At 39.8% G+C, this 13138-nt stretch overlaps 1 protein-coding gene across 3 annotated transcripts in view; it reads right to left on the reverse strand.

The window, feature by feature from the left end:
• gnas (GNAS complex locus) overlaps positions 1-13138 on the reverse strand; it is a 41211-nt gene that overhangs the window by 15780 nt on the left and 12293 nt on the right. For 2 of the 3 annotated variants that reach the window (XR_006403365.1, XM_044350872.1), the window contains exons 1-2: positions 10736-11876; positions 5411-5483 (exon numbers count right to left, since the gene is read on the reverse strand). Coding sequence is in view for 2 of the 3 variants with exons in the window: in XM_044350872.1 (XP_044206807.1) it covers positions 5411-5483; positions 10736-10874 (212 nt within the window). In the remaining variant the exon portion in view is untranslated. Of the gene's footprint in view, positions 1-5410; positions 5484-10735; positions 11877-13138 lie in introns of those variants that run through there. The other variant, XM_044350873.1, reaches the window with a different exon arrangement.

Raw genomic sequence — 13138 nt, forward strand, 5'->3', positions numbered from 1 at the left:
ACCGCAGCGCATTGTGTGTACAATAGTTGTATGTCAGTGACAAAAGGGTGAGATGGGCCTCTTTGTTCTGTGCCATTTTTTTCTCTTTTTTTTTTACTTTTTCACAAGTGACACCGCAGCACTAAACCACATGCAATGCAAAGTTTCAGTGTCTTAACACCAGTGCAATTTGCACCTTGAAGGTCATCCATTTGGTTACTGAAAACTAAGGCTGCACAATTCTTCTATAACTTCACCTGAGAGATAAAATCTATAAGGTGTTTACTGCTCTTACTGTCCAGGTTTAAGCTGCATGATGCATTAAAGGTTTAGATGTAAAGAACTATAATAGAAGTATTTTCTAACTCACTTAAATTTAGCAGGCTGCAGATTGCCCACAAGGGGGAGGTGTTTCAACATGGTCGGACTAGTTTTACACATGCTAACCTGTGACACAGACAGACTCGGTCATTAATTGCATCTGCAGTTTTCAACTGCAGATGCAGACGTGATTGTCAACACCTACTAGCCAATTAAGTAATAACTGCAGCATGTTAGACACTTTCTCGATAGCTCAGGCTTTACGTTACATTAATATGACAAAGAAGAATTTCTAACTTGTTGGCTAAAGTCTTGATCAGGACTGAACATGAACAGATTAATACTGAGAACGTCTTCTCTCACACACACGTTTCTACTCAAACACAAAATTCATACACGTATGCAGACGAACATTCACACTTGACCAAGCTGCCATGTTGCCGCAATGCTATTTATAAGCGTATTTTGGCTCAACATCAATATCGATCACAACATTTGCTCTGTTGTCGATGCAGCTAGGGCTGCGAAATTCATTGAAAAGTTACTGAAACTGACTCTCTAATCGACCTAATTTCAGTCATGTCAGTATGTTCAATAAATAAATTCTGTCATTGGCTGCTGCCTATCCCACTGAAGTACAACAACAAAAGTACACAATCAGTCAGTGTTTGCTTTGTGGGTTCATTTCATAAGTCAGTATTGTTCAAATAGAGAGTTTTAAGCTACATGAATAACAATGCATGTCCAGTCAAACTCAGGTAAACATACGACTCAAATGTTGGAAAAAAGCAGCTGGGTCTGGGTGGAAATGAGAAAGAAGATACTATGTCCATCGTGTGGGCACATTTGGCTTCAGTAAACATGATACAGCACAAAACAAAGTTAAATGTAAATAGTGTTAGAAAACAGCGGAGTAGCAGTCTCTTTGGTGGCGTCCATTCTCTGTGTGTCTGCGCTCATGACGGGCAGGTTGCTGGCTGTTGGCGCAGTCAGGTTGGCAGTAAGCCATGACTGCAACAGTTAATGTTTAGTATGAGCTAAAGTTTGTTAGAAAATGAATGTTACAGCTTCTAAAGCAGAGTTGCAAAGCAAAGTTTTGTTTACCAGCAGCCGAATAAGCGACGCTGTTAACGCTGACATTAGCTACATTGCTGTGAAACAGTAAAAGTGTCTCACCTGCAGCAATCTGTTAAGACAAACCTTTGCTAGAATAATGTCACATCATTCCCTAAAACTTCCAGCTGGATTGAGATAACAGAAGCCAGAAAAGTAAAATTCAAATCTATTCATCTATATGTTTATAATATTAAGCTTTACATTAGTATAATATAGTATAAGCTATAGTTTTGTGAGATATGAAATAGAGCTTATTTCTCTTAGATATTCCTGTTCCTGTATACCTGAAAATGCCTAAAAATGTTCTTAATTACTGAATATGTTAAATAATTATTCTGTTTATTAGTCAATGCAAAGATTTAATAAGAAGATCCACTGTGAGGACCGAAAATCTTGTGCACAGGTGTATCTAATAAGATATCATTTCATTAATTGTTACCGAAGTAAATGTGACAATCTAATCGTGGTATTGATTTCAGGTGGTATCACCCAGCCCTGGTTGATGCATCAATCACATGACCTTCAAAACAGGGACTGAAAAATACACACACACACACACTTGAAAACCATTTGTGTAATACTCTTTGGCAAATGGTAACAGAGCCTGAGAAGCCTGTGAGGTCAGTGTGCTCTAAGAAACACAAGAGAAAGAGAGACAGCGAGAGAGAGAGAGAGAGAGAGAGAGAGAAAAGGGGAGTTAAGACTGAGTTTATTGGGTTAGGAGGCAGATTGAGAAGGCCTTTTTACATTTTCAACCTGATAGTCATTAAAAATCACATGGCCGTGTGTCTGCACTCTCCAGTCTTAAGAGTGCGACTGCATGCCTGTGTGTGGTTAGTGAGAGAGGGGAAGAAAAAAAGAAGACATGACACAACATACTTGTTACAGCGATGACGTCTAGTAATACGTTAAGATGAATATATGCAGAGAAAATGTAAAGCAGATGACAGGAACTCATAATATACACTCATAATTCAGGATGTGAAGATATATATTTCTTCTGCAAAATCTTGAGGTGAATAATCAAATATATGTTTATTGTGCAAACCGTCAGTACAGTTGCTTAAAAAACACGAACAGCTGGAATTAATTCCAAGTTATTCACAATTAATGGCACACAAACTTCAGGCATTGCTGGTTAATTCTTGATTGAGGACTAGCGATTCATCTACAGATTATTTTTCAATTAACTTATTAATAACACAACTAAATTTCCGACAGCTGAGTTGCATTGTGGGTAATGTAGGCGCCAGGTTTTGACAGTGAGGAAGAATGCACGGAATAAAAACAGACGAGGAGTACTTTTCTTTTTTAGTCTGGAAAATGTATAAAAGCAAATATTAAAATTTACTTTATGCATGAAGTGTAGATTAATCAATATTTTTACATTAATAATGGATCACATGATTACTTGTATGTGAAAGTGGTCACTCGTAGAGACTCGTAGAGAATTATCATCCAACACTGCAGCTCCTCTCAGCTCTACGGAGCATTTTAGCATCTTTCGACTCTGCAATCTTTACTGTTTTGACTCAGTCTCATCGCTCTCATTAGCATCAAGAGCTTCTAGATCAGAGCTTTAGGGTAGGGCAGCTCAGTCATAGTTTTTCAAAGAATAGAGAGCGCTGAGTCAGTCATTCATTGCTTTTCCCAAATCAGGCCAGCAAATGGAACCAGCAGTCTTCCGGTCACAAGCCAATTACTCTGACCTTTAGGTTACCACAACACTCAATCCATTCACCCAAAATCTTTCATCACAGGCGTTACTGAACCCTTTCAGTCCCAAATCAGTAAATTTATGTCCTGCCTCGGGATCCGAGCTTATTAAAACATATTACTATGCTTGTCATGTGGAGACCCACAAGCAACTGGCCTGCAAGACTGTTGTTTTGGTTTGAACAGATCTTCAAAAAAAAAAAAAAACCAAAAAAAAAAAACAACAAAGGTGATTCATTGTTACCATCTTAAAAGATGACATCTGACCGCACGCTAAGAGTCGAACACATATGGAGCCACATATATATGAGTACTCCAGTTTACTACACATAAAGGAAACAAAAGGGTCTTACACAGCTTAGTAAAAAAAAAAAAAAAAATCAACCAGATAATCCAAAAACAATGTCACAGATCTGACTGGAAGTGGTGAGGCTGTATGTGTTTGTGTGTCTTGTTAATGAAGACACCGATCCACTCGCACACGCATACAGACATACAGCATATCCACACACACACACTGCTCAGTGTTGTGGAGTCACGCGCTGGGTCATACGCTCTTGTCTGCCTTAGGTGCTGATTTTCTAGTCTAACCTTGCAAAGATGCTTCCATCCTCATTACAACCACCAGACCAAAGCAAGTCGCTGACACAAAGATGAAACTTTCCATTTTGCTTATTGAAACGAGCACAAGTCAAGGATGTGATCCACCAACGAAAAAGCAAAAAACATTAAGAGCAAGAGTTGTAATCTTCCATAGAAAACAGTTGAGAGTTACGTCTCCAGAGAATAAATTAAAGAATTCAAAACTAAGAATGCTAAAAAACAGACAAATCAATTAAATTTACATCCACAGAAGCAGAGGAATGTCTACTTCAGATTATAAGAGGCAGAAGCTGAGTTCCTGCTAATGATGGGGTAAAATAGTATCTGGAAATAATTCCTGATGCTTGTTTTACTGTGTATGGGTCACCAGATTGGTGTTGGAACAATAAGGTCTAGAAAGAAGCATTAAAGAAAGCAACCACACTTCCAGGCTGGCCTCTGTGACACAGACGGCTTCTTTCACTGATCTCGCTGAAACACACAGACGTGATATTCTTCTCTATTCTAAGCATAATGAGCATCTACTCCTATACTTGCTAATAACACCTTGTTATTTTAAGAAAGATATAACAACAATCATTGTTAGCTTTCAACAACCACAGTTCCCATAAGGCTTTGCATGCCCACAGTGAAGGTTATTGGGAGATGTAGTTCCTGTAGTTCCATGGAGCCAATGGAGCCAAGCTAAGTAACACCACTTAATTAGCATTCAATATTCTCCAACATTGAGTAAGTTAGCAAACTGGTATTTCCATTCACTTTACATGAAGCTAGTCAGCTAACAGCAGAGTCTTTTACCTCACTAGTCACTTTCAGCCAAAACAATCAAATGTCCATCAACTCTACCATGTTAAATAGATAACTTCAATAGTCCAGGCTTGACTTTGCCTCTTTTGCAGAGGGTCAAACATTACCTATGAAGTCCACATGTCACAGACATCATTATGGATCGACAGGGTTGTCTAACTTTAAAAGCTTTTCCAAAAGCAGCCTCCCTCTGCTGGAAGACACAACTGGTGTATCATCTGTGGCCATCAGTATCCCACAGCCCTCTACATACTGGCCAATTGTTTAATACAGCATGAAGCCAATCCTCGTCTACTCATAAGGTCGGAAATAACACATGACCACAACCTGTTAACCACGTATTTGTGTTCAGGTGGTCATCAGTCACTAGTGAATACATGTCACAAACACCACAACAGGGTGCGAATAATGGAAGCCAGACATAAACCTCACTGTTTATTATTGTTTGCAGCTTTAATATGTTGTTAATCACAAAGGTCTTACAGCTAAAAAGAGGTTATATTGTACAATTAACCTACTGCACTATTTTAAAGTGTCTTATCAAATGATAAAATGAAATGTCACAGCTTTTACTGTGAGCACAGGTATTATGGAACTTGCCCCAGTTTACCACTTGTATTAACCATTTGTCAGACTTTTGGGGGCAGCTTCATTGAGGTAAAACTTTGCCACTGATGTTAAACACACTATTGGTCCTCTGTGAGGTCAGAAGAAGTACAGATTCAGCCTCTTCCATGGACACGTCATCGTGTACCACGTTCTTGAAAGGATGCAGCCCCAGCATTGGGACGCAGCTATCGTCTGGTGCACTGAGCAGATACTACCTAAACCGACTTTGGATATATGCCCATGTTCAGCTACTACTTACTCTGCATTGAAGCCGTTGACATGTAGGATCCTCATCTGTTTCACTATGGTGCTCTTTCCTGACTCTCCAGCTCCTGAGAAAGAGAGAGAGAGAGAGAGAGAGAGACAAGGAAATATTAGTGATCTGTTTACATGTGAAACAAGATCACACACACAGTGTTGGGACATAGACCGTACACATTTGTCTGCTACTGTGCAGTGTCCCTTATTTGAATTGAACTAAAAAGGTTTTCAATTTGGATATTCATAAGCTGTTTTGGCTGTGACTTTCTATGTTCTACGGAAACTTTCAATGAACAAACTGAAAATTTCATACACGACTGACTTTTTTTTTTATTTGGGAAAACTGGGAGTAGAGGCAAGGACAGTGCTGCATGGTCATGGCTGAAATAATAAACTGGATTATTCCACTAGATACCGTGATCACAATCGCAAGATTACATTTTGAGATGTGACAATGACTGCGTTTAGACTTAAACCTTTTCTGTAAAAACATGGTTTCATTTCCCTTTACAAGTAGAAACTATAGTGTTAAATACTAAAAGGTTTGGCAGGCAGTATGCTAAAAACAGAGTCTGAATTTGGCATGTGGGACAGTCCAGAGGAAGAAATGTTGGATTTACCACCAAGGTGCCTCATATGTGGCGTTGATTGTTACAGCAGGTTATTCAAACCTCATTAACCACCACCGATATACGGCTGCCTGCAACTGACCACCAGTGTGATTGATTGTGAGATGTGTATTTTTGCTTTACTGTACTTCCACAGAGTTATACTGGTTTGAGCTTAAGATCTTGTACAGTGATTCCTTCATGTAGCAACATTAAACAAACAACTCTAAAACCAAACTGGTGAGCATTTAAAGGTGTCAGCTGGATTTTCACAGCAGACTGAGACCACATCAAATTCAATTTAATTTAGGCTTCACTGCCCATCATCCATTTTGAGGATCTGCCTTTTAACGTCAAACTTTCCCAAATGCTTCCCTCTTCAAAAGTTTTGAGTCCCGTCCCTCAACTCACAGGTTTTCTTCTGATAAACAACTAGTTCAGAAGTTCATCATATGTCTTAATGTGCTGTCTGCAATCATAGTCTACAACCCATCATAATAATACATTGCAGTAGTAATAAAACTGATACAGCTAAAAGGAATTAAGAGAAACTGGTAGCATATAGCATTGCTAGCCATGCTGCAGGTCCCTAAATGGCCTTTGTGCATCGTAAGATCGAAACTCATAGCTGCTTCTCTGTATTGTCAAACCTGTAGTATGTACAATTGCTCGGAGAGAACATCTTAAGCAGCTCTTTCACAGTTTGATGTCTTTCCTGTCAAAGGCCTTCAACACTTCTTCATTATGCCATCTATTCATCTTAATTTCATGTTTACAACTGAAAGAAAGATCAAGAATTAACAATGACTACTAACTTTACACTTAATCAAATAAATTCTATGCCTTGAGCAAAAGATATATTATTCATTTTTAGTTATGGAACACCTGTCTGAATTATTTTACTTAATCCTTGTACAACAATGTACCTCATTCTAACACAGTGTTGCTTGTTTCTGGTTAACCTCTATGAAAACACATAATTTGGTGTTTTAAGTCTCAATGAGTGACTGAAGGACATGTTTGGATGGACATGATGTGGTTTGTGTTCCTCTCAGCTGAGCTGGAGTCCTGATGAGTTTCTGGTAACTTTGTGAGTCATAAAGGAGGTATTATCAAATATCAGACTCCCAATATTAAGACTTGATGTGAAGACACAGGCATGACATGACATCTCAGAAAGGAGACTTATTCTCAGCCATGTTGAATCTCTCCAGTGGAGGAAAATGGATAATTGTCACTATCTGTCCAGTGACTTCAAACTAATAGTCCTACATGTCTGTACATCTGTTTAGAAAAAGTAAAGGACCTGAAGATTTGAATTCAATTCCTTAAAAAAAAAACTCTTGACAATCCCAATATTAAGCATTAGGACATTTGTAGTAGAAGAGTCTGTGACTTGGGCATTTTGGTGGCTCAGCAAGCTACAGCGCATACCATGAACTCATAACATCATGCTCTCAAATCTGACTGATGACCTCATGGCACAATGTCAGCTCTCCTGTTTCTCTCCCATCTTCCCGTCTCTTCCCTCGCTGCACCGTCACACAGTGCACAAATGCCAAAAACATCCTGCAAAGTAACTGCATTAAATTAAAGTACAGAGGTGTCGTGGTGAATTTGGGGCCATTTTGGTTGCATGTTTGAAACACACACACACACACACACACACACACACACACACACACACACACACACACACACACTCGTGTGTGTGTGTGTGTGTGTGTGTGTGTGTGTCTGAATTGTTTTGAATATCAGCAGAACTGCGTCCATAGTACAAAGAATTCAAAACTATTAAGATTTGCCTCTCAAGACTTGGTCAGATTCTTAGTCTTGTTTATTCATTCTTCTATTTTCTGATTTAAGTCAAACATTTTTACTTTTAAATACTGTATTTTATTTATGCAAAGATCTAGTACAGATGTTTGTGTCGAGTCAGCATTAAACACTGACGGATTTGAGAGGTTTGGTTGGATTATAAACTGCAACTGACAGAAGTAAAAGTAGTGAATTGCTACAAGAGGATTCTTGTCAACAGCAGTGCGTCCAACAGGCAATATTCCCACAGTCTGTATGATACTGAAACTTTAAAACCACACTAATAGTTTTAAAAACTGAATATATTTAAAAAATAACTACAATTCAAAAATGTGTTTCTGTTGTGAAAAATCCTTAATGGACTCAAACTGGGTGACTATTAAAAACATTACCAAAAATATCAAACCTGTATGTAACTCTCATCAGACCAGATATAGAAGTCAGATGTAGATATAATCTATTTTCAGTCTATAATCTACTAGTATTGTCAGGTGAAGCGTTTAATTGTTATATACTGTTGTTTCTACCCCGGAGGAAGTTATGTGGAAGATGTGTTAGTGTGTTAGCAGCTAGCATGGCTGCTGATATATCCGGTCAGCTCTGAACGATCAATAACCTTAATAAATGGTAAATACATAAGTGGTAAATGTATCTAATCTGAACCCAGGACATGTAAATACGTGGACAAACGTATCACTGTAATGCAGACACAGATGTAACCTGTGCAGAACATCATTGAACAGTTAGAGAAAAGTGATGAACCAAAATGTGGGTGATCTGTGGGGCTGGATGTAACACTATTAGTCAACGTATCATTTACTGCAGTTAAATAAGAGATAACTGTGGCTGTACATTACCATATAAAACACATTTGTTCCTTTGATTAGCAAAGATTGTGCAGTTCACTTCAACTGTGGGCTGTCAGGCAACTTTGTAGTTAATAGAAAGTTTAAATGAATCATGGGTATGATTAGGTTAAAAGTATAAAAGATAAATAAAACTAAAAGATGTGCTTAATGTTTTCCTGCCAGACATAAAAAGACTAAAATGTGAATACATCACAAGCAATCTGGTAATTAAATGTTCCTCAGATTATTATCCTGATGGTTTTCTTTGCTATGTCTGAAAATGTATCCAGGATCTAATATTACAGATACAATTTTAGGAAACATGATGAATTAAATTATAATGTCACTGATTGGATAAATGTTGTGGGAAGTCTGAGGAGTTTATGGGATCCAAAACTTGTCCTCATCCATGGAAAACATCCATAAATTTTAGGTAGTTTATTTGTTTTAGTTAATTTCAAAAACATCATAATTATAAATGGAGACCAATAAATCCATTGTGGTTCCCCGGAGGCTATTATATCTCGAGTAAAGAGGCTCAAGTCTGAAAAAGTGTTATTTTGTCAGCTGGGGACTGAGAAACAACCCCCGCCAACATAAGCCACAAACCCATTGACACTTTAATTAGGTGATCTAGTTAATCCAGTGACCAGAGTAGTTTTAGTTGCAGGTTACAATTAAACTGAGCAACATAATCCGACGATCAACAACTTCAGCCAGGTGAACAGACACTAAACATTTTGTCCTACAAACAGACTGCCGATGTATGTGTGTCACCTCCACCCAACACAAAGACTGACACCACGAATGCTGAACTTCTGGTTGCCACTAACCACTAGATTCTTTACAGTACTATCATGTATTGTACTACTTCTCATAGTATCTTTCCCAAAAACATAATATAAACAAAGCACAGGGCCTTGGTTACATTTTGCAGCTGCACCAGGCTTGAACTGAGTGACCAATGTTTCAACAGATCCCCCAAAATGTGCAGCATCACAAACAACAGCCTGCAGGTCCACAGGTCTGCAATAAAGGAAAACTAGTAGATTATATAATGGAAAGGCAGCTAACTTTACGGCAGACATCTTTGTTTTGGTTTTCATGTGGGTCCTGTCCTTCTGCTTTCCTAAAGTCACCACAACTTCCTCCCCAACATAAATACCGGCTTGTCGTACAATGCGCACCCTGGCTGGCATTTCTGCAATCAAATATTATGATTTCTACCGAGTACACCTCGACTTCTTACAAGTGATAAGCCTGCGAATGGACATTCAAGGAGTGTACAAGAGAGCACGGCGGGGGAAAGTTAGACACTCTTATTTGTCTCTTATGTAATGTGGAGACCCAGCCCACCTCCAGTTCACTGTCTGACACACACAACCACATGTTGAGTCTGACACATGTTCATTTCTTCATTAAGTAGGTTTCAGTGGGTGTTTTTGGTAACAATCACATTATTTTAAGACGCTGTTTGGGTTACACACCCACAAACTGGCATGTCATGTAAAACCAGTGTTGGTTAAGCTAACTATTCAAGCCTACATGCATGATTAGGATTAAAATGAACAATGTTCAACATGCTATTGAGTCCCAAACTGATACAGCTTATGATGGACATGTTCTGTGAAGAAAAACATGCATAGATTAGCTATAAATGACTATAAAACCTGTTTTTCTTGACGTCCATGTTTGTTTATCCTACGATGAGCACTGACAGTAGTTTACTCATCTCATATATTCACCTCTGCATCACTGTATGCTCTCAAATCAACCTATGGACTCTGCTACAGCATGTTTTGAGGTTAGCAGGGGTAGACTGCCAATTTGACAGCAACATGCTGAAAACCCAGCACAGTGTTGCATTTTTAGCCTTATGCAATGGCAAAGTCACACTGTTGACAATGTTTCCCAAAACAACATCCCAGAAGGTTATGCAGGGAGGAAGCAGAGCCTCAACTGTGCAGACTGAGGCCTTGCCTGTAAAGCAGCAAGCAGAGAAAACAAAAATAAAAAAAAAAATAAAAAAAATAAAAACATCAAACTCACCTAAAAGTAGTAGTCTGTGTGTTGCTCTGTATATCTGTTTGTCTTTTTGGAGCTGCTTCTCTATCTTTTTGTTTGCTTCTCTTTGTGCCTTCTCCTCATTTCTCTGGTCTTCGGTCTTACTGTTGCCCAAACAACCCATCTTCCCGCAAGAAAAAAGAAAAAAGGGGGTCCAGGGGAGGAGGAGGAAGGAGAAGAAGAAGAAGAAGAAGAAGAAGAAGAAGAAGAAGAAGAAGAAGAAGAAGAAGTGGAGGTGGAGGGAGGGGGGGGATATGTAGAAAGAAAAATAAATAAACTAGTCTAGATCCCTCGTTTGACCCGCGGATTTGGCAGCAGTGTCACCCACATTTACACCGTTTCACGTCCCTGGTCTGCTCCAAAAACTGTCCGTGGTGCAGCACGGTAGAAATTATATGTCCATAACGCGTATTTTTGCTGTCAGAGAAAGGGCAGGATACTGTTGCTGACGACACCGAGGCCGCCTTCTCAGTTTGCTGAATCCTGCTTTGGGCTTTTTCCTCCTTCACATGTAGTGTTATAGTTTTCTGTTTTGTTTCTTTTCCCCCACTCTGTCCCCCCGGTCAGCTGTGTAACGTTAACAATTGTAATCCACAATGTCTGTTAAGACGCCAAAAAAGCGGGGTTTCACCTCAAACGGAGGCAGAATAAACAGCCTAATTTGCATCTCCAAAAGCCCGGGTCTTGCGTCTCACTGCTGCCCGTGACAAGGAGCCGAACTCGGCGTGTCCGAAAGGCTCGCCCGTACGGTGGCGCGGCTCGTTTCCACGTCTCCTGTCATAATAAACATTTCCAAAGGTGTACACTTATACTCTCTATCTATATCTCTGTCTCCCCGACGGCTGTCTTCGTCGGGGAGGAGGGAGAGAGGAGGGGGGCCCAGCAGGACAGGAGGAAGGAGAATAATATTTACACCCAAACGAGCTACATGTGTGATATTTTCATTGCTTCCGTCGTCATCCGGCTCCTTTTCATTCTCCGCATCAAATCAGCCCCGAAACAGCTCCAAACTCACTGCGGCTGTCTTCTCGGCTGGATCCCCCACCACCTCCAACTCCGAAACGATCCACTATCCCCCCGATTTGTCCTCCTTATTTGTGATGGCTGTTCCTTGCTGTGTTTTCTCCTCCAAAGGGCCTTCTCTCTCTCTCTCTCTCTCTCTCTCTCTCTCTATCTCTCTCCCTCCCTCCCTCTCTCTCTCTCTCTCTCTCTCTCTCTCTCTCTCTGCCCCTCGCTTTTGTTGCTGAAATGTGTTATCAGCCCCTCACATCACCACCGAGCCTCCAAAACTGCGCACCGATACACTTTTTTTTCTTCTTTAAATTCCCAGCTCGGCTCCGATGAATCTCTTCAAGAAGAATATCTTAAAAAAAAAAAAAAAAATAGGAAAAAGAAAAGGAAAAGAAAACGTGACCAAGATGTGAAAATCCCTCGAAATGTATCCACGTTTCTTGCAGGTGAAAAAGCAAAAAAAAAAAAAAAACCCTAAAAACCTCGCTGTCAGGCTCAGTTTGTACAGCCTACATAAGGCCTATATTTATATATATATAGATTTATATATATATAAATATATATATATGTATATATATATATTCCTCTTCAGTCCGAGGTGGGTAAATAGGCTACAGGCTTGACACTACATGTGCATTTACATTCACAAAAAAATAGGACACGGGGTTGTTGTAGCAGCACATTCCCACCGCGAAGGCCGCTCCCCCCCTGGCCGCTGGTCGTGGAAGGTGAAAGACAGGAATAACCAATTCTTGGAGGTAATTATTTTCTCCCTTTCTCTCTCTCTCTCTCTCTCTCTCTCTCTCTCTCTCTCTCTCTCTCTCCGAGAATAGTAGCCTACATTGAGGAGATAGACAGCGCTGAAGAGAGACGGGGTGGGGCCACACAGCGCTCATTGAACCCTGGGAAGGAAGGACCGAGGGAGGAGGAGAGGAGAGGCCGCTTCGCCTCGTCACGTGGCCCGAGCGCGGAGCAGCGTCAGCGGCGCGGCTATGCGGAGAAAACGGCGCCCTCTTCAAAGAAAACGACCGCACACGGTTTGGAGGGTGGGAGTCTTGAACAGCGGCCAGGCCAGGGGCTCCCAGAGCCAGGGGCGGACTTAAACCACTAGGCAAGGTAGGCAGCTGCCTGAGGCCCCCTACTAAAAGGGCCCCAGACAGCTATAGATTTATAATAATAATAATAATAATAATAATATTATTGTTATTGTTATTGTTATTATTATTATTATTATTATTATTATTATTATTATTATTATTATTATTAACAATAACAATAACAATAATAATAATAACTTTTACATGCACCAAGTACTTCACATGAAAAATACATAACATGAAAATAAAAACATGTTAAAAAAAACCAAACAAACATTAA

Source organism: Thunnus albacares, chromosome 5 (genome assembly GCF_914725855.1).
Source record: "Thunnus albacares chromosome 5, fThuAlb1.1, whole genome shotgun sequence".
Classification (NCBI taxonomy): domain Eukaryota; kingdom Metazoa; phylum Chordata; class Actinopteri; order Scombriformes; family Scombridae; genus Thunnus; species Thunnus albacares.